Source organism: Platichthys flesus, chromosome 3, assembly GCF_949316205.1.
Source record: "Platichthys flesus chromosome 3, fPlaFle2.1, whole genome shotgun sequence".
Classification (NCBI taxonomy): Eukaryota; Metazoa; Chordata; class Actinopteri; order Pleuronectiformes; family Pleuronectidae; genus Platichthys; species Platichthys flesus.
This window is the reverse complement of record NC_084947.1, coordinates 7,635,056-7,656,350: the sequence shown is the minus strand read 5'-3', so window position 1 is coordinate 7,656,350 and position 21,295 is coordinate 7,635,056. Positions and strand designations below refer to the sequence as shown.

At 43.1% G+C, this 21,295-nt stretch overlaps 1 protein-coding gene across 1 annotated transcript; it reads right to left on the bottom strand.

The window, feature by feature from the left end:
* Nucleotides 1-178: 178 nt before the first annotated feature.
* Nucleotides 179-21,044, bottom strand: loxhd1b (lipoxygenase homology PLAT domains 1b). The gene is made up of 44 exons (XM_062380828.1): nt 20,991-21,044; nt 20,783-20,897; nt 19,582-19,696; nt 19,092-19,172; nt 18,792-18,976; nt 18,518-18,616; nt 18,301-18,449; nt 17,340-17,463; nt 16,859-16,968; nt 16,268-16,408; nt 16,020-16,155; nt 15,753-15,913; nt 15,560-15,646; nt 15,207-15,342; nt 14,967-15,121; nt 14,702-14,862; nt 14,541-14,617; nt 14,263-14,459; nt 13,992-14,184; nt 13,602-13,762; nt 13,376-13,492; nt 13,171-13,303; nt 12,317-12,468; nt 10,999-11,132; nt 10,761-10,906; nt 10,510-10,614; nt 10,307-10,435; nt 10,066-10,230; nt 8,961-9,142; nt 8,765-8,881; nt 8,413-8,575; nt 7,222-7,376; nt 6,924-7,133; nt 6,074-6,200; nt 5,105-5,313; nt 4,709-4,894; nt 4,470-4,597; nt 3,436-3,553; nt 2,866-3,043; nt 2,532-2,738; nt 1,715-1,885; nt 1,445-1,577; nt 1,016-1,171; nt 179-940 (listed from the first exon to the last, which is right to left on the bottom strand). Exons 1-44 carry the CDS (start codon nt 21,042-21,044, stop codon nt 460-462), a joined length of 6,639 nt encoding a protein of 2,212 aa, XP_062236812.1. The 3' UTR covers nt 179-459.
* Between the last annotated feature and the right edge of the window lie 251 nt (nt 21,045-21,295).

Below are 21,295 nucleotides of genomic sequence, written 5' to 3'. Positions count from 1 at the left end.
TATCTTTGGGCATTAATGTCAGTTTGTGAAAATGTGAATGTTCTGCTGGATGGACTCATTGGAAAGACTTAATAAACAATATAGGCTGTTTCCACCTGTAGGTGATGAGCAATAAGCAGACTGGCATCAAAATAAAGAGCAAAGAAAGAACAAAATGACATGTTTATTTTGCTGGAAGGTCTCTCTTGGGCAGTATTCCGGTCTGTTTATATTTAACGTACAAGAAAAGATTGTCGCAAATGGCTTTTTCTGAGGTTGGAAGAGGGACGAACTAACCCATTGGCACAAACTTACAAAAGAAAACAGGTGTCATCCTTTAACAGAGTCACATTCAGTTCTGTTAGTTTCAGTCTTATTCCTCACAAAGCTCATCTGACATGCCGTAAAAAAACAAAACCCACAAACTCTCTCTCTAAAGGAAACGCTCGCCCACTCTTCATCATCCCATGTGTCCTCCTGCTAGTATCTGGGATAGAGCACTCTGTGAATCTGCCCGTCGGCCTTGTGAGGGTCCAGCCACTTCCCACACTGGAAGATGGTTGTGACGGAGTTGGCCGTGTTGGTCATCTCCACGCACTCTAAGTACCAGCTGCTGTTTGAGTGGCTGTTGTCGTGCTCCACTCGGACCCTCAGCAGCTCCCCGAGGTCCAGCATCTCCAGAACGAAGCGGTCGGTCCGCCCTCGCTCGAACAGGTTGCGGTTCTTCTGCCGCAGGGGACGCTTGCCTGAGTCACCGTTGACGCCGTAGACGGTGATGAAGACGTTGGCGTCCGTGCCGGCTCCTTTCACATCCCCGGTGATGACGATGATTTCGTACTTGACGGGAACCAGCTTGCGGACTTTGCTCGCGAAGCTCTCGATGGTCTTGTAACACTCAAAAGTCAGGAACTTGTCCTTTTTGGCCGCCAAGGGGATTTGTGCGTCACACTGGAAGAAGTATCTAAATAGAAGGGAAAGTTCAGAGTCACATCAACTCCTTCAAGGTGATATTTAATGTCACAAAATGTCCACTTACTTGTTCCCCAGCTCCTTTTCTGTCACCACCACCTCCATTACGTGCCAGAAAGCTTCACCCTTCACCTTTTTACCCTCTTTCGTTATGTGGCCGATGCAGATGCCGGCGATCTCCCCCACGTGTTTGGACGAGAACTCAAATGTGTCGGTGGCACCGCTGCGAAGGGGCAAAACAAGTTTCAGCCACAAACTAGAGTTTGCTCCTGAATGGTGAACAGTTAAATTCACCGGTCTGCCAGAGGACTATTCTCCTGTGCGTCTCGTGGGATTAGCTCTCCACAGAGCAGGGGCTTGGAGAACAGAAAGTGAAGCTACAAGATAAGAGGGGCTAGAGAAACAAAGCATGTGAAAGAGAGGAGATTATGTAAGGCGACATAACAGGGTGTTGTTATCGTGAGCCGAGTCACCTCGACTCCCTTTGAAGACCTACCGTAAGAACTTCTTTTTCTTATTCTCGAGAACAAACTCCTTGGAACGAGCTTTTCTTCCTTCCAACACGATCCAGGCGTTTTCCGTGGTGGAGGCATCGTCTGTGTTTGCAGTCGTCGAGGCTATTTCATATTCTGTGGAATTGCAGATAGACGGTGGCTCTGTAATCACTTCACATCTGGCAGATGCTTGAAATTAGCTGCAAGTCATTAATCCCCCGGCAATTAGAGAGTTTATAATGAAGCCCACAGACTTTTCAGTGGTTACTAACTGGTTTTGTCACTGAGGTCTATGGAGTCGTTGTTGGCACAGGCCAGCTCCCTCATTATCTGCCCGTCGTCTTCGTTTTTAGCCAACCAGCGGTCGCAGGGGAACCTGAAGGTCTGGTCCATGGCCTCGTCTTTCACGTCAATGTACTCGAGATGCCAACCAGGAGAGGGGCCTGTTTACAGCAGCAGCAGCAACAAACTTCAACTTATTAAAGCAATCATCTGAATTTGAACCCTTCAACAAATTTCCGTCAGAGCAACCTAATGCAAAGTTACAAAGGCCGACAGATTAACATGTTTCCTTAAGGATTCTTTTAATGTCGGGGAACAGATGCATTTTTTCTTCTTCTTACAGTCAGGGAAGATTCTTGTATTTTATCTTCTGTTTCCGCAGAGTTCAGACATTTTAATTCAATACAGACTTAAGTAGATCATACAAGTAAATTGATATCGTAATACAATAAGTATAAATAGTAATGACAGACAGTGTATATTTTAAGTAAGAGGATTTTTAATAGATAACGTACTGCTACATTAGAATTATTGCGGAATAACCATAATTTTTGTGTTCAACAATACTATCAAGTATAGTGGCATTAATTTCGAGTAAGTAAACCTTAAAGTTTGCTGTAAATGTAATTAAATATACTTACCAAAATTAGCTTAGTTTAGTCAAATATTTTTATGTACACTGTCAAAAAGCTTTTCAAATAAAAAGATTTGTAAAGATTTTTCGTAAAAAAAACAACAACATATAATTCCCTCTTATCCAATTGATGTAAGCTGTAAAAGAACATTGAACATTATTTATTTACTCACCTTTGTTATCGTGCCACACTCGGACCTTGGACAGTTCGCCCAGACTGAGCATGTCGGGGAATCTGAACACATCCTTCATTTTACGCTCAAACTTGTTCCTGTTGGTGCTCTCCTTCAGAGGCAGCGTCCCAGTGTCGCCGTACTCGCCGAACACAATCACAAAGACGTTGGCATCAGTGCCGGCACCTAGGAGACCAGAGGCATTTGCTCTATGTTAGATTTGTCCGAACAAGGCTTGCATCAATGGAACCATGACCTGGACACAGCATAATCAAATACTAGTAAAATACATATCAATGAATGAACCCTGTGACTCAAAACTCAGGGGACTCACATCCGTAATCACTGGTCTGGACCTGGATGATGTAACTGGTCTTCTCCACCATCTCCTCCTCGTCCACCACCGCTGCCAGCTCGCACACCTTCGTCCTCTTTGGCCCTTTGGTCTTCGACAGCCAGTTCTCGTAGGTAAACAGATACACGTCCTCTGTGGTCAGGTTCCGCATCAGGATCTGAAAGTGTTTGTTGAGACGTTTAAGCCTGTATTTACGGCCCAAAACTGGTAAACAAGATATGACTGTGCCGATCATAATCACAATCGTATTTTTGCTTCTGATTCAACTGAATTGGACAAATATTTAATCTTTTGAATTCAGCCTTCTGCAATTTTCAAATCACATGACTAACAGTTTGGATTATAACCTGCATAATTAACATTTAAGAACCTGGAGCAGGTGAAGTTTAAGCCGGGGCCTATTGATTGCACTGCTAAAGAAATCCGTGCCTTCTGTTACACAATGATATTCTGTGATCTTTGTAGGAATTTTAACAATCCATGCAAAGGATTCTTGTGATTATTCCGTATGTTGATATGTTAAAGTTCGTAAAAATATGATCGTGTTACACTGTCAAGAAACCAGTCGGGGCGACTCCCGCTGCCGTCGATCCGAACTCTGATCTTCTTCAGAGGAGCGATGTCATCGATCTCCAGGTTGAATGTGTCTTCTTGGCCTCTTTCAAACCTGCATGTGGACAATATACTGGTGTGAGTATTATCTCGCTTTTAAAAGTTGTTTGCTTTCTTGGTGAGGGTTGAGATGATCTAACTATGTAGCTATAGAAACAGCAGGTATTTAGCTTAGCTTATCTTAGCATATTGGAAACCATGAACCAAATGAAAAAGTCAAAGTTCATGTAAATACATTTTAAGTTGTTCTTATCACATTTTTCAAATAAGTTTGGTTGGAATTAGTTATTTGATGCTATTAAAACATCATGATTGACAGCTGAGGCTGACTCGTGATTGGTCAAGCACGACCTCGATGCTGCCCAGACTCTGGCTCCAGCTTTTGTCAAAATCCCAAGATGGCAGCACCTGCATCCAGGAGGTTTTGCCTTAATTTTGGCACAAAAAGAAGAAGTGGAGACCTGTCGTCCATCTTTGTATACAGCCTATGATGGAGATGATTGGAAGCAGTAAGCCTGTCTGTGTTCCAACAAAACAAAATCCATCTACCAGCATGTAACTGACTATCACATTATATCCCTTTGTTTATTCCAGAGAAAAACAAATTGCAAATTTTAAAAATGTTTTTACACTTTCTTGGCTGTTGGCAGTGACTCTCTGGAGACTGAGATCAGAGACTCACTCACGACAAATAACACTTTAGCACAATTGTTTGTTTTCACACTTGTGTTTGAATGTGTAAACATTAGACGTGTCATTAGCTGGATTTTGTTTAATTCGGTCTGAGCCAGTTACCTTCCCTTGTTTCCACTCAAAGCTAAGTTAGCTGCTGACAGCAACTTCATAATTAGTATATAAAAGTCTACTTGTTCAGGTCTCTTGCAGAAAGCAAATAAACATCTTCCTCAAAATGTCTCACGATTCCTTTCGGTGATGGGGGGGAGGGATTGAGAGGTCAGAGGAGGACTGACCTGATCTCATTTTTAGGCAGCAGCATTTCCTCTGTGCTCCCATTGGCTCCGAACACAGTCAGGAAAATGTTGGTGTCAGTCCCTGCGTACTGAGTGTCACCCGTGACCACCGTGGCTGAATAAATAACCTAAACATGCAGCAAACAGATACAGGAGAGAGAGAATCTGTTTGTTTTTATACTACACATAAAAAGCCTTTTTTTTCCAGGCTGTGATATTTCCGGCGCAGTCTGACTCACTTTGCGGATGATGTTGATGGTGCTGGAGTCCAACACGTTGAACAGCCTGGCAGTGAGGCCGTCCCCCCGGTCCTTCGCCAGCCAGCACTTACATGGGAAATTGTACTTGATACCTTTGGTTGGCACGGCAACCGACAGCTCGTTCACAAACCAGCAGCTCTCTGGTGTGACGCCGTTATGGCCGAGCTGAGGAGGACAGAGAATCAGGGGGGAGATAAAAGGTGGGAATAAATTATATACCATTGGATTTTGTATGATCTTGGCACTGGAAGGCAAGGAAATGAATTATGCTGCGTGAGAATGGCTTTATTTAAATCGTCGACGTCATCTGAGGAGGCGGCAGAGACGAGACGGCTTCGACAGATTTAACAAACAGGGATGCTCCCAGTTTCTCACCTCCACCCTCTTGATCTCCCCTACGTCAGTTCCATAAGACACAAAGTGCTCCATGGTGCCGACTGTGAAGGACTTCTTCCCCTCGGGCGGGTCCAGCCACATTCGCTCCGTCTCAGTGTCGGTGGGGCCGGTGATGATGACATAGACCCTGGCTGTGGTGCTGGCATCACGGTCTGACCCCGTGGACAAGGTGAAGTGATAGGGGATGACTAGGTGAGAGAGAGAAGATGTTTTTAAATTTCACTTTAAATAAAGGAGTAGATCAACATTTAGGGAGATTATATTCCAAAGGCTCTTTATCAGCGCTATCTAAACACATGTTCTTCTGGCTGTGCAGTAAAAGTATCACATTAGCTTTGCATAAAGCATGGAAACAAAGGGAAACTGCCTGGTTCGATCTGAGGGGGGAATCAGAAGCTCTTTAAACCTCTGATTCGAAAATAATTTGTTTTTCCATCCCCTACATCGCCACAATGTTTTTTTCTTTACTTTGAATTAAACAAAGCTATAATGTTTTAATTAGTAAGTTGTTAAGTGTTTGCAGACGGTTTCTCATCCTGAGCCTAGTTGGCTATTTTCCATTCTTTTAATCTGTTGCCGCATGTTACTTCTGTTCTGTGTCGATGTGAGAGTGCATCAAACCTTTTTGCACAATATTGACCAGTTTCTTCAAGTATTATATTATATTCAACTATTATACACACAAAGCTCTGTGTAACTGGTAGCATAGCAGACTTATAACATTTTGAATTATCTCTAAAAGGTTGCATTTTTCCTTTTAAAGTTTTGCGTGCAATGCTTTTTGTTTTGTAATTCGCTCTTGACTAAAGAGAGGTAAAAAAGCTCCATAAGATTCCCTCCTTTCTTTTCTCTGAGAGAACAAATTGTTTCCTCCAGACAAACAAGAGATCATCAACAGGGACTCCATCTCCTCATCGAAAAACATGAAGAATAGTTTGGTGATCTTACTTGGACCCTCTTTCACCACGGCCACCTTTTTCTTCTTTTTCTTCTTGTTGGCATTTCTGTCCAGCCCCAGTTTGGCCTGAGCCAACATCTTGGAAAATGGATCAGTGCTTCTTTCACCTTCATACCCCTGCACCAGACAAATAACACGACGACACCCATTTCAGAACTTGTTTCAATGCAGCAGCAGTTGATAGAAAACGGGAGACAAAGGGCACATTTATATGGCTTTTTGGATATACAGAGTTTTGGGATATTTTCATCTATGAACTCTATGTCACAGGAATCAGGCCTAGGCATCGTTATGAGACACTAAGCCGGAGATTTTCTGTGTGAGACTCTTTCCTACCAAGTGGAAATATTAAATTTGATCTAGGAGCAAGGCGGCGGGAGACAAAATCGAAATGGCATTAAACGGATAGTTCACAAAATGAAAAATCCAGTCCAGAAAACGCTCTTGAAGTTTCAGGGCTAAACAGCTTTGCCGCCAAATCCAATACAATTGAAAGTAAATGGATACCAATCCAAGTGTCCGTACGCCCTGCCATTTACTGTGGACTCAAACACTTCACACACCCTTCCATTGGCATATAGTGGTGAGTAGATAATGAGTGAATTTCATTTTTGGGTGAACTATCCCTATAAGATTACAACTTGCTCACTGTCTGACTATTTTCACACTTGGACTTAAAGGGACATTGTGCAGTTTATCTTTTTACTAGGAAGCCGGCAGAGTAATTAAACTGATTCCGTTCATTAGCTGTCACACATGCAGCTCCTCTGGGGAACGGCTCCATAACTTCAGGTTTACGGTGCATGTGTGAAAACAGGTTAAACGTCTCCCTCTCCCCACCTTGACGAAGAAGGTCCTCTCAATGCGCTTGTCCTCCCTCTTTCTGGACAGCCAGCGCTCACACAGGAACATGTACACCTCCTCCGTTTCCAAATCCAGCACCTCCACCTGGTCCAGGTACCAGTCAGCCCACATCATGGAGTTGTCGTGACGAATATGGATCTTGAACACTTGCCCCAGATCCACAGCCTCGATGGAGAACTTGTCCACCTGGGGGGCAGAGAGGATGAGTCACGCTTCTACCTCAAGAGAGCTGAAGGAAATGTGATGTTAATCAATCACACGTTGCCCCACACACCGCTCCTCTCTCAAACTTGTTCTTGTTGCTCTCAGATTTGACCAGCTTGCGCTCTCCTGTGTCTCCCAGGTCTCCGTAGATGGTGAGAAAAACGTTGGCATCGGTCCCAGCCCCGTGCGTATCACCTGTCCGCACTGACACCGTGTACGTGTGAGCTGTAGTGGAAAAAATAAATCAATCATCAACTGAGTAGATGCAGGCTACACTCTGTTTTCTCACGGATTTGTATAACGAGTAAATGTTGAGTTTTCATGCTGTGACTGTGAATGTGCTATTTTTTCAATTATACAAGGAATAACATGGTCTATAATATAAATCTAAATGGTGAAAAACAACCCTCATCGTTTCATAGTGTTTTCCCCTTTTCATTTCCAGCTTTATTTAATTTATTATTTAATTAGTTATCTTGTGTGTGTTGGTTGTTTAACCTCCTGCCTTTGTGATTACTTGCTCTGTTGTGTCTCATTACCATCGCCCCTTGTGTGTGTTTGGATGTGGTTAAATAGTCTTTTTAACAGGAAGGTTCCTATAATTGAGTGTAATAAGCCATAATAACAGCTGTTTAAATTCTCTGAATGATGAGGAGAGGAGCTTTAGTGCATCTTATCTGGTCCATGTTTTACAAAAGGAAATGAGATTCATTTTTAGCGATTCTGGACACAGGCCGACCATATAAACAAATAATGATCTAAAATGTGTGCAGGTTGATTATGAAAATGCTTGTAAGAGATGGATATTCAGTTTGCATGTGACAACAGGGAAACATTTCACAAGTTCACATAAGCTTATTTGAGTTTTTTCTGACTTGAGTTGATGTCAACAAAAGACATTTTTAAGATTATTCTGACACCACATGAACAATTAATAATCTAAAATAATAATCTATTCAGTTTTTCTGCTCTTTATGATTTCACCTTCGCATCTTTACTTGACTTCATGCAATTTCCAATCGATCAAAGAATAGTGGTTAGAAATATATATATTTTTTGAGACAGACGTTGTTTTCCACTCAGCTCATCTGTGTATGATTCCTTTCCCTTGTGCATCCTTTGCTCGTGCTTCCATGTGTAACAGGAACCTGCACATTGTTTCCTGCTGTCTTCTCCTGCTCGCCCTGTCTGTGTATCCACCCGTTTGTCTGTAACCTTGTTTTCTAGTTGCATGCCAGCACTGAAATCAGAGTACACCTACTTTCCAGAGCGTCCTCCACCTCTGTCTCGGTGGTTTTCAGCGTCCCGTCCCTGAGGAGCTTCTGCGTGATGATGTCCGAGGGGACCAGCTCCCTCACCGTCTCCCCGTCATCCTCAGACTTGGCCAACCAGCACTCACATGGGAAGATGGTTGTCTCTGAACCCTGTGGTTAAACACAAACATATTCAACCCCAAACTGGGCCCAGCACAGCTGACGGAGAGAGCACCTGACTGTGAGAGATGTGTGAGCCGGAAGGTGTTACATTATTCATCTTCTAATGAGGCGATAGATAAGGAAACTCTAAATGATGCACTTATTGATGAAAGATGTAATCTCCAAGGTTTCCCCCACCTTTCCTTTCCTGAGCTGTCGCCTGATCTCCACTCTGTCCAGGTGCCACCCCGGGTTGGTGCCCCTGTTGTCGTGTCCGATCCGGAGCTTCTCTATAACATCACCAACATCCTCCAACTGGGAGAAGACAGCACAGTGATTGCAGAGCTGCAGCCGCGGTCCACAGGGGCGTAGTAAACCCAATCTACACACTCACCTCTACGATGAACATGTCCTCCGCTCCCCTCTCAAAGTATAGACGTCTCTCTCTCTTGTTGACACACAGGTGTTTCTGCTGTGTGCTCACTCCTTTAGGTCCGTACAAAGCGATGAACACATCAGCGTCTGTTCCCGCGCAAAACACATCGCTGGTGTAGATCTTGATCTCATAGGGAACGACTGAAAATCAGAGGGAAACAGGGAGGGAGGATAGAAAGGTAAATAACGTGTAAGCACGGCTCTGTCATGAAGACCCTAAGTAAAAAGTTTTCTTTTTTAAAATATTGTGCACAAAATATAATAAATTGTCAGTGCAGGATAATAATCTGTTTGCACTGGCTATCTTATTAGATAAAGATGAAAAAAAAATTGTTTTAGTATTATATTCTTGACTTTTACATTTGATTGGTATTTCCACTTCAGGCATTGACATTTTGCAATTTAGAGAGAAGTATTTTACAAAAGTATGATGTAAAGATGTGATTTGTTTGTCTCTGCATGTAAGACTTGGGATAAACCAGTGACCTGTTCAGGTTGTACCTCGCCTCTTGCCCAACATCAGCTGGGATTGCTCACCCTGTGACCCTCGACGCATGAGCAGTAGAGATAATATCACTGTGGAAGGAACTTAATAGGAATTTGTTTTTTTATCACTTACTTTAATATTTGGATCTTGATCTTGATTTGAAAAATCTGGGGAAATGGAATTTTAGGGAACTGATATCAATGAGTGTGTTGAATGCGGTGCAGCATCATTGACTTTAAGGGGACTGTGGGGCCTTGGCAGGGTTTCAGGAAAACAAACTAGCCATGGCCATGACTGCAGCTGTAACTTTGGCTGCAATGTTGTAATTTGGTCGTTTCCCCGTGTGGTTGAAGAAGCATAGAGTGCTATTACGGTTTTGCAGTTTAAATGGATCCAGAGCGACATAATAACACTTACACACAGTATTAAAAACTCTAATTCCACTACATTTTACTGCTCATGCTCCGACACTTTCAGCTGAGTAAAATTACCATGAAGCACTTTTACAGGAACGTTTCTCAGTCGCTGCTAATTTCACTAATGGACCCGAGCACTTATTCCACGGCTGTTCACTTACACGGCATGTAGAGCTCAGTCTGCAGATCGGCGGGATACAGATCCCTCACCAACGCCCCGTCGTCCTCGCCCTTGTCCAACCAGCGGCCACACGGGAAGCGTAGTCTCTGACCCTGCGAGGCTGCGTCGATCTCGACCCAGTCCAAGAACCAGCCGGGAGAACCTCCTGCCAATTGGACATGTTATTCACTTTCATGTACCGTGCTATTATTGCTTGTTTGTGGAGCCTTTTCTTTCCCCACCTGAGTTGTCGTGTCCGACACGGAGCTTCTCCAGATCGCCCAGGTCCACTGCCTCCACAGTGAACTCGTTGATCATCCCCTGTTCAAACTTGTTCTTGTAGGTTTTGCAAGACTTTAAGTTGACGACCCCTGTGAATGACCGTGAAAACGTTTAACTCAGGTTGCTTGCTCACGTGCAGCATGATGTCAACACAACATCTCACCTGTATCGTCGTTCTCTCCAAAGAGGATGGCATAGACGTTGGCATCGGTTCCAGCGTACTCCTTATCGCCGGTTTTGACTTTAATTGTGTATGTGGTAGACATGGCTGTAAAACGGATTTACCAGGTCAATACAATAATCCTCTTCATCTTCACAAATGCTGTTGTCTATGCCAGAATGTACCACCACTTAACTCATGAACACTTTGATTTCCCTCTACTAAAACATGAACAAGCTCTGTAAGTGTGTTACATTTCTGCTCCAGGCCGAGCGTGGCGGCTGTCCCCTCCTCATCGTCATCCTGCCTCATGAAGGCCTCGTCCACTGGCACCAGCTCCCTCGCTATCTGCCCATCGTCCTCATCCACAGCGAGCCAGCGGTTACAGGGGAAGTAGTACCTGCAGACACAGGAAACTTCTCTGATCAGAACTCTGACTCAGAGGCCACATGCCTTGGAGGCCACTTTTGGCTGTTTGCCGATTTCCCCTACGTCATGTCGTCCTTCGTGTCCACGATCTCGACACGATCCAGGTACCAAGAGGGGTAAGAGTTGGTGTTGTCATGGCGGATCCGCAGCTTCTTCAGAGGACCAAGCTCAATGGCTGCCACTATGAAAACGTCCTCCTGCGAAACATGGCAACCACAGATATACAATACAATAGAATACAGTACTCCTTTACAGGGAAAAGTCTTGTTTTCAAAGATATTATGAGTTAATATTACATTCATATTTGAATTGATTAATTAATTAATTATAATATCCAAATTCAGCCTCTCTTATGTCAAATTGAGACTTTAATTTCGATAATTTGTCTTCTTATGCCAGAAACATGAATGTGTAAGCAGAATTTTAACGCTTGACTAAAATGGAACAAATTTGAAACATCTTATTTATCTATTACATTTCTCAATAACACACACTGACACATATGCAGCCTTATAAACCAGGCCTGCAAATTACATCTGTTTTTGTTTGTGGAGCTCATGAAGTTCAATTTATGATTCTGTTGAAAATAAGTACATTTAATTTCATGTCTATAACAGAGGTCAAAGTTTAAGATCAAGTAGTCCTGACCTAAATTGTATTCACTTAACATACAAGATGTTCAATACAACTGCAACTATGACATCAGTGTTAGAACATAAATAAATGACACATTTATCCTCAAATTCTAATAAATCTTAGAGTTATTGTCCTAATCAGAATTGTATAAGTTAGTCATTTCTCCCTTAAATAAAAATAGGACGTGTTGTTGTTTCTCATCATAAGCAAACATCCCTGTCACTGACTGACACAAGGCTCTTGTGGCTTTTAATCCGTGTGAAGAAATAAACCTACTTGCTTTTGAATGTGAGTTTTTTGTTCCGACAGAATCAGGTGTGATGCAGACTTGAATAATTCACCGGTCAGGATTAAGTAATGAGTAAAAGTAGGACAGGTTGGATGACACAGAGGAGGCCTTGGAGCTGCTCTCGATCACAGCTGGCTCGCCTGCAGGGGAGCTTGTAATCCTCCCAAAATACCCTCCCACCCACACCACTGTGGAAGTGCCTGAGTCTTTGACTAACTGATGGTTCATTTCCAGCACAATACCCCTCAAGGAATATGGATACAACTGTGCAGTCCCGGTAAAAAAATGCATTTTGTGTAAAATTTGAAAATACCATTAAACATTCCTACTATTGTCGGCCTTGAAAAACAATAAAATATGTAATATAAATGATTGAACCTTCCCTGCAGGTTTTTTAACAAATCTAAATAATTTCAATCCTTTCATCTTATTTTCAGTTGATTTAAAATATCATACCTGCCCGCGCTCAAATTTGTTGAGGTTGTCAGAGTTCTTCAGAGAGCGCTCTCCGGTGTCTCCGTTTTCTCCGTAAATATTGATGAAGACGTTGGCGTCAGTCCCGGCTCCCAGCATGTCACCAGTGAAGACGCACACTTCATAGGTGTTGACTGTAAGACAACACAAGGGATGAACACCTCTTAAACCTGTGCATTCTGCGTGTCGGTCAGGAAACTTTGTCAAAATCAAATCCATGCGTGTCCTCAACATCAGGTCAGAGTGAAGGACACAGATATATGCCGAGGTTTATTACAAATAATAAACCAATATATCAATGCATATTTCTGTGAGTAGACTGTACTTGTATATTCTACACGGTAATTTAGAGTACTCAACAATTTATAAAACAGACACTGGAAAAAATAATGACCAGAACAGATACAAATTACTGGCGTGTAGCTTGTTTACATTGTCATATACTTAATTAATTATTTCACTGTATGTATATGTCCATATTCATTGTTCTAAAATCTGATCTGGCTCTTTGAAGAGGAAAGAATATAGAAAGTAAAGGTAGGCGTTCCTCAGATCATTTAATCTTCTTTTGATTATATTTAATTCAATGTTGTCAGTCCTTAAACCAGTTTATATGCTCACTACTGCCCACAGCTGGACTGGTGTGGCACAGTTGACTCTGGTGAATTGTGGGACGTATTGAGACATGTGTAACACTTAGAAGCAGCGTTAATAAACTTGTGCAGATTAAGTGTACCGTGTGTTGTGTGTTTTTTTTGACATGGGACCGACGTAGCCTGGGATCAGAGGTTCGACTCTCCTCTCCAACATCTCACTTGGTTGGTTTAATTTTGTACCTTCCAGCTCCTCGGCCTCCTCGGGCAGCAGCTCCACCACCAGCTCGCCATCCTCCTCTCCCCCGGCCAGCCAGCGAGAACATGGGAAGTGATACTTCAGCACCACTTCCTGCATCTCCTCGCCTCCATCCTCCTCCTCATCATCCTCATCTTTCTTCTTCTTCTTCTTCTTTTTCTTGTCCTCCTTTTTCTTCTCTTTGGGCACCAAGGCCAAGATTAAATGTTTGACGTCCACTGACTCCAGGAACCAGCCGGATCCAATCCCCGAGCCATCGTGACCGATGCGTATCTTGAAGATCTTCCCCACATCTTTGGCATTCATCTGGGGAAAATGTGTGATGTTTCAACTCAAACACACATCTGGACAATAACTTTGCACTTTGGCATCGAGATGCATTTCCACTAAAAGCTTGAAATCCAAGCTTCCTTACCTTGAATATTTCTGTGGTGTTCCGCTCATAGTTGTTGGACCTGCTCTCGAGCCGGATGATCTCTGTCTTTCCTTTCTCTCCATAGACCTGGATGTAAACTCGGGCGTTGGTTCCGGCAAACATCACATCTCCAGTCACTACTGTTACCTCATAGTTTATCACTGGTAAATACACATAAAAGTATATATAAACATGCATTCAATCCGGTGCATTACAGTATGTATAAGGACTTGAATAAAATAGGGGTAACAGCACAAAATCTGAGAATACTGCTTTGACAAATCTTACTTAAATAAAGCAGATATTGAAATGATAATCGCATTGTATATATCGATTAAAATAACATAATTGTTTCATCTTTAAGCGCAAGAATGTTGGACTGTTCCCTACATTGATCCATGTCCAGGATCTCGCTCGGGTAGATCTCCACCTCTGTCTTGCCGTCAGCCTCATTCCTGCTGAGCCAGCGGTGACTGGGGAACATGTAATGTCTCCCGTGGACCGGGACCATGATCTGAACACTGTCCAGGAACCAGCCGGCTCGCATGCCTTCATTGGTGTGGCCAATCATCAGGCGGCTGATCTGGAAAAAGGAATGAACGGAAGACGCTATTTAAACTGTTCCCCTTTCATTTGGGGTTCTAAACCTTCTCTGGGTCACCTGTCCAATATCGAAGGTTTCCACGGTGAAGATGTCAATGCGGCCCGTCTCAAAGTAGTTCCCCAGGTTGTTGGCGGAGACCAGCAGCATCATCCTACTGGTGTCCCCTTTCTCTCCGTAGAGCTTGACGAACACGTTGGAGTCCGAGCTGCTTCCGGGGATGCTCCCTGTCTTCACCGCGATGTGATAGTCAATGTCTGACACACACAAAGACAAAGTATACAGTCAGCTCCGTGTGCAGGGATCAGATATGATCGATAAAGCAAATGGGGACGTACTGTAAAGACGCTGTCCGTCTGAGAACGGCACGAACTCTCTGACAATCTGCCCGTCATCCTCGTTGCGATCCAGCCACCTGCAAAAAAGAATCAGTAATCAAACTCTCGTCTTTGCCTTTATTATTCTATCACTCCCAGTGTTGACACTGTGGCCATTGCACCTGTTGCAGGGGAACTCTACGGCCTGGGCCTCGGCCTGGCCCTCCTCTCTAACAATCACTTTGTCAAGGAACCAGCCGCAGCCTCCACCTTTCCCATCATGTCCAATCCTCACCCTGCGGATCTGCCCAATGGTCACTGCCTCAACGATGAACTCGTCCAACTAGAAAGACAAAGAAAACCCATCAGCACCGGAAACAACAAACTGCAGCTAGTTGTGTTAGTTGAACTGATATCTGATCAGTGATTTGCACTGCGTCTACCCACGCTTCCTTTCTCAAACTTGTTGATGTTGTTTTTGCAGTTGATCAGCTGACGATCTCCGGTGTCTCCGTTGTCTCCGATCAGGTTGAGAAACACCGACGCGTCCGTGCCGCTGCCGCTGACGGTCCCCGTGCAAACTGTCACTCTGTACTTTATCACTGCAGAGAGGAATAAGCTTGATCGTGAGGTTTTACATCATTGTGTGTGTTTGGGAAAGCAGATTGTGTTTGGTTGTGTCCATACAGGGCAGCGGCTCGGAGATCAGGTCTCCGGTGGCAGGAAGCTCCCTCACAACCTCGTTGTCGTCCTCATTCGTGTCCAGCCATCGCTCACAAGGAAACGTGTACTTTTCCTTTGTGAGTGTCTTCATCAGAGTCGCCTGACAGGAAAAACACAATGGAAAAGTCTGTTGGAGGTGATTTGTGAGGTTCTTTCTGGATTATTGTTTGAGTGTTTGAAATCCGGAACTGTCCCCTTTGCTCATTGTAAAAGTGGGCAGAAAAAACATGAACTCGAAAACAACTGTCAAAAATGGAATCATGATATCTGATAAATATATATATAATATACTAATATTAGATATGAGATTTCTTCACCTTGCTTAGATGCCATCCTGCAAAAGGATTTCTCTTCTCATGCCAGATACGGAATTTGGTAAATTTTCCCAAATCCGGCAGCTCGACCTGCAAATGCACATCAAGTTATAAGCAGTTTTCTACACAGTGTCCTTATCTGACATAGTGGATGATAATGTGTGCAGGGTCCTAAATTGTAGGAAAGGCCTCTCACCATAAACCTGTCCACCTGTCCCTGTTCAAAATTGTCTGTTTTATTGTCCAGCCTGATCTCGTCTGACTTGCCCTTCTGTCCGTACACCTGGAAAGAGATATCTGCGTCCGACCCTGCGCCGGGAATATCCGATGTCCAGATCCACAAGGACCACGGGTGCTCTGAGGAGAACCAGGTCAGGTCAGGATCTTGGATTCTGCAGTCATGTCATGGTTTGGTACATCTTAGCTGCCGCCGTCGGACTATGATTATTGACGTTTAACTTACTCTTCGGTCTCTTCTGCCTGAGCGAGACCATCTCATAGAGCTCTCTCTCTATCAGCCCGTCTCCCTCCTTCTCATCCAGCCATTTACTGCAGGGGAACGTCTGCTCGACCCCTGTGAATGGACAATACACCACCACCTGGGAAGAAGAAGGACACATAGATAATAAACTCACAGACTATAATGTTCACAGGTACAGTAAGTGTTTTTGTGTGTGTGTGTGTGTGTGTGTTTGTGTGTGTTCACTGTACCTTCTCGCAGTACCACCCAGCACTGACTCCGTCGTTGTCATGTCCGATGGTGACTCTGCTGAGGGGACTGAGGAGCGCGGCGATCTCCACCGTAAAGATGTCGGTCAGGCCCCGCTCAAACTTCCCCCCCTCTAAAAACACCTGGATGAAATATACTACATCAGGTAATCGAAAGAAAGGTGGTCAGGGTGGGGGTGGTGGAGGCCGAGAGCATCAGCCTTTCACCTCAGTATTGCTTTAATTTACTTTGTTCACGTGTATTGTTGTTGTTGTCTATGTCTTTGTGTTGTCTATAGCACTATGTGACAATAGCACTGATTATTATGATTATAACGAATGTAAATAGCAGCAACTAAAACAGATTAAACTGTAATGATGATCAAAAATCAGCAGCAGTATGTTCAATGTCACCAAACTCAACCTGTGCAGATTAAAACTACAACCAATACTTTACTTAACTGTCTACAAAGATCATTAAGAGCAAGCTTTTTAATCTACTCAGTTTCAAATAACAACTGCTGCAGCCACTGCTCTGTAAAGGAAAGTACAAGTTGTCCACTCTGTTTCTGGTCTGCAGTCTCTAGTCATTACCCTGCCACTGTTCTTCGTGCCTTTGGAGCCGTGCATCACGATATGGATCTTGGAGTTGGTCCCAGCACTTCGGATGTTGCCTGTCACAATCTGGAGGTTGTACACAATACCTGGGGGGTACAATTACATGTCAGGCTATCCCAGGCTCTGCCAGCAGGTCATTGTGGTTCGTGGCACCAATACTCCCTGAGCAACTGAGCAGGATCTTTTTTTAGTCAGATCTAAACATTGATATCCTTACAGGAGAATTAATGATCACACGGAAGGCTGTCTGCTGAGCTGGAGAGAAAACAGACTTATTTTTTTAGAGCCATCTTGGCGTTAGAAGTCAAAATGAGGAAACAATTCTGAACTTATTTTCATCCTTATAACCGTATTTGCATCAAACTGATACGAAAGAGAAAATGTGAGGTAGGTACATTTTATTTCAGGTTCATAAAAGAAAGTTCTTTACAGTGAGGTAAAGAAATCTTAACCTCACCTGTGGGCTGGTTCCCCCCGACTAAAATATCCCTCTGGATCTTCCCGTCATCCTCGTCGAGGGCAAACCAACGATTAACTGGAAACTCGTAAACTATTTTGTTTCCCAGATCGTCCACAGACACCTGTATGAGAAGGAACATTTAGAAAAAAGAACCTGATAATGAAAGTCACATGACCGTGGCAGACAGCTAATAGAAAATCTGTTTTAGATAAAGTTATGAAAAGTTACAGGTAAAGACGTTGTTGTATTTGATGAAGTTCGTTGCAAAGATGCAAATAGCTATTACAGCTATGGGTATTAAAAAACGATTACTGGACTGTTTTAGCCCCTTTCCCTGCACTATTCATTTCCATATTCGTATACTACATACTGATATACTAAATAAATAACTTGACAGAACATTTATCCTTTAACCCGAGGAATTAATTTACATTTATTTCCTGCAACTTATATTAAAACTTAAATTACTTTCCCTAAAAACTGTTCACTCATGAATATGTTATCATCAAGGTTAGACGGCAGCATAAACCACATTTTAAAAAAGTATTGGAAATTACATTACTCTTCTATGATTATTTTTGTTGTCACTGATCTTTGATGTCAGTCTGTGCTGCAGCAAATCTACCCACTCATCCGCTTGGTGTAAGCTAATCCTTCAATGGGGCTCGGTTTCCCTTTACACAGAGGGTAGGATGACGACATGTGTGTGTGTTTGTGAGTGTGTGGGAGAGTGTGTACACGTCTGTCATCTCTTAGTTACACACATATGTGTTGGAGGAGCAGGGACATGAGTAGCAGATGAGACAACTGAGAAGAAATAAGAGGATGACGTGTGTTAAGTACCTGTGTGGAGACAGAACTGAGCAGAATGACAGAGGATTTGTTTCATGATCATTCCCTAAAAACCCTGAATCTTAAACACAATCCCTATTCATCCGTCTTGATAACTTTGTTTTACCTTTTCCAGAAACCATCCTGCTGAGTTGCCCTTGTTATTATGGCCGATGGTGATCTTCCTCACTTTGCCCAGGTTTGGTGCTTCCATGGTGAACTTGTCCTCGGTGGCTTTTTCAAAGTTATTTTTGTCGTTGTCAAGTCGCCTCTCACCTAGAATAGAACCAAATGGTTAAAGTCATCAGGCAAAGTCGAAAAAAGATGGTGTCAACTTTATTTACCTGTGTCTCCAAACTCCCCAAAGATATTGATGAAGACGTCTGCATCTGTTCCAGAGCCTTTCACGTCTGCAGTGAAAACGCTGACTATATATTTATTATCTAGAAAATCAAGAGGACAAATTAAAAAAAGGAAATGTCCACAATACCTAAAAACAGTAGAACGATCACATGCATCGACATAATCTTGATTTATGAGTTTGTTTGGGCCCGTTAATGCTGGTTGACTGGAGGCAATGCGGATGCTGTATATTCATTGGATTGTGTGTATACGTACATTTGGGCATGTCCATGGGGTCCATGCTGCCCAGCAGGTCTCTGACGTAAAGGCCGTCTCCCTCTGTCTTACTCAGCCAGTTGTTACAAGCAAAGTAAAACCTCAAGTGAGGCCTGATCACGTCCGTCACCACCACTCTGTCCAGGAACCAGCTGGCGCTCAGCCCTGTGTTGTCGTGCTCAATCCTGGAGCAAAACATGTGTTACTTGTGAGGAATCATCCCAAAAGCTGGTAATACTGAACCTACATGATACGATGAATAGTAAAAAAAGAAAGATGAAATGTCTGAGTCCAACGTACCTTATCTTTTTCAAAGCTCCAATATTGTGCGTTCTGATTCTGAACACATCGGTTTTGGCTCTTTCGAAGGCCGTGCGACTCCTGAAATCATAAAACAGTGATCTCTTCAGGAACGAACATGAATTTCATCATCAAACTCTTGATCAGAAAGTAAAAATATAGGAAGAAAATATTCAACATACCCTTCAGACGCATTATGCAACTTTGAGTAAGTCATGCATTAAATCACTGAATTGCAGATTTCACACTCAATCACAGCACACAGTGTTTCTGAGCAGCCACCGAAACTGCACGAAGAAATAAATACCTCTTTTCTGTGCTGTTTAAGGGAAGAGAGAAAAACACAGGTAATTAACTCAAGCTCAATGAAATTTGAAGTTTAAATCAAATAAAACTTAGCTTTTTATCTGAACTAATTCTAAAATCTTCTCAACAACAAGAACAAGATGGTTTTACATCTACAATTGTACAATCTTTGAGGAGGACTCACTTGCTGGCCAGGTGGACTTTGGGAGTGATGCCATATTCTCCAAACAGAGTGACAAACACATTGGCGTCAGTGCCGGCTCCTCTCTCGTCTCCGGTGATGGTCACCACCTCGTACACTGGGGGGGGGGAAATATTTCATTTTACAGCTCGGATCATTCTGATCAATGGCAGTAAAATGTTTGATTGTTTCATTTGCTTAGAGAGCCAATGAAGAATCTTTCAAGTAGTTATGATAAAGGGTGATGTCGAGTGAGTCATGGACGGAGACAAAGGATCCTTACACATGGAAAAGTACCCCCCCCCCCCCCCCCCCCCATTTCAGGCATAGGAGCAGTGACCTCTTTTTGAGTTTGAGTTGTGTCTCTGAAGAGCCATTTCACATTTCCACTGGCTGTAGGAAGAACCCAACTTCAATACTGCTTTAACACTAAAGTAAAAAAAGAGCTTTGTGCTTTTCCTTTTCTTCACATTCTGTCGACATCACGTTAATGTGGCATTCGAGCTCTGCTGAATCGTTGGGGTCTGCATTCAACATGTGCACGTGCAGCAAAGGTCAGAGTCAGTGACATTGAATAGAGTCAGCAAACGTGTGCGGGTGGATGATGAGTCTATAAATCTAGATTCACTTTTCAACTAAACTTAGAGCTTCACTGAGGAATGTATTCATGTGTTGGAAGCAATAGAAATAAAGTGTTTTTGGTAGTTAGTGCAGGTTGTTGACAAACAGCTGATGTGAAAAGGCCATTTAAATGAAATTAGATTAACCAAACCATTAAAAGACAACTACTCAAAATAAGGCCTTATTATTATTATATTTCTTTGAAAAACCAATGCATTCTCTCTTCATTTAAACAGGACAAGTGATTCTAAATTGTTATTGTAGAAATTAGACTACAATAACAGACTCTTACAGGATGTGTAACCTGCTTGTGTGAGGGTTAGTGACAGGTGTCATATAGCTGTGGGTTACTGGTCATACACGGACACCTCTTCACTCGGTGTAATGTTACCATGAACATCCAACAAAAGCAGGAGCACATCACAAGTGGAGTCACTCAGAATCATATATCTGCAATTAAGGAGTCACTTCTCGGCCGGGTGTCAGATGTCTCTCCTCAGACAAAACATGCAGCTTCTCTATTGAGTTGGTTTTAATTGTCTCATCCTCACACGTCAGATCTTTGACACCACCTTTGAGTTACCTTTCTTCTTGTGATACTGGTCCTCGTAGTTCTCCACCTGGTCCGGCTCGTAGTTGCGGAGCTCATTCTCGTAGATCTCCACGTAGTTTTCAATCTTCTTCTTCTTGCCCTTTGTCTTCTTGGTGTCCTCATCGGTGTCCCCCGTCACCGAACCTTTCTTCTTCTTTTCTTTCTTTTTCTTTTTCCCCTCCTCTTCATCCCCGGCTGCCGGCTCTTCCTCTTTCTCAGTGTTCTTTTTGGATTTCTTATCCTTGCCGCCCATCTTGTCTTGGACCTTCTTTGAGTTTTTCTTGGTGGTCTCGATCACATCAGGGAGTTTTCCTCCTCTCTTTTTACCCTTGGTGTCATTATTGTTATCTTCATCATCTGTGTTCTTAGACTCACTGTTCAACTCATCCCAAACGTCCTCTCTGGCTTTCTTCTTCTTCTTCTTGACCTTTTCTCCTCCCTTCTTCCTCACATCAGGCCCTGACGTGTCAGAATTATTTCCTTCTTCATCAGTGTCTTTCAGCT

Coding starts and splice junctions, on each gene's coding strand:
- loxhd1b (XM_062380828.1), bottom strand. CDS start 21,044: ATGGGCGGCAAGGATAAGAAATCCAAAAAGAACACTGAGAAAGAGGAA. Junction 16,156..16,267: donor CTGGGTGGTACTGCGAGAAG/GTACAGTGAACA, acceptor TCTTCTTCCCAG/GTGGTGGTGTATTGTCCATT. Junction 9,143..10,065: donor GACTGAGCTCTACATGCCGT/GTAAGTGAACAG, acceptor TCTGATTTTCAG/TCGTTCCCTATGAGATCAAG.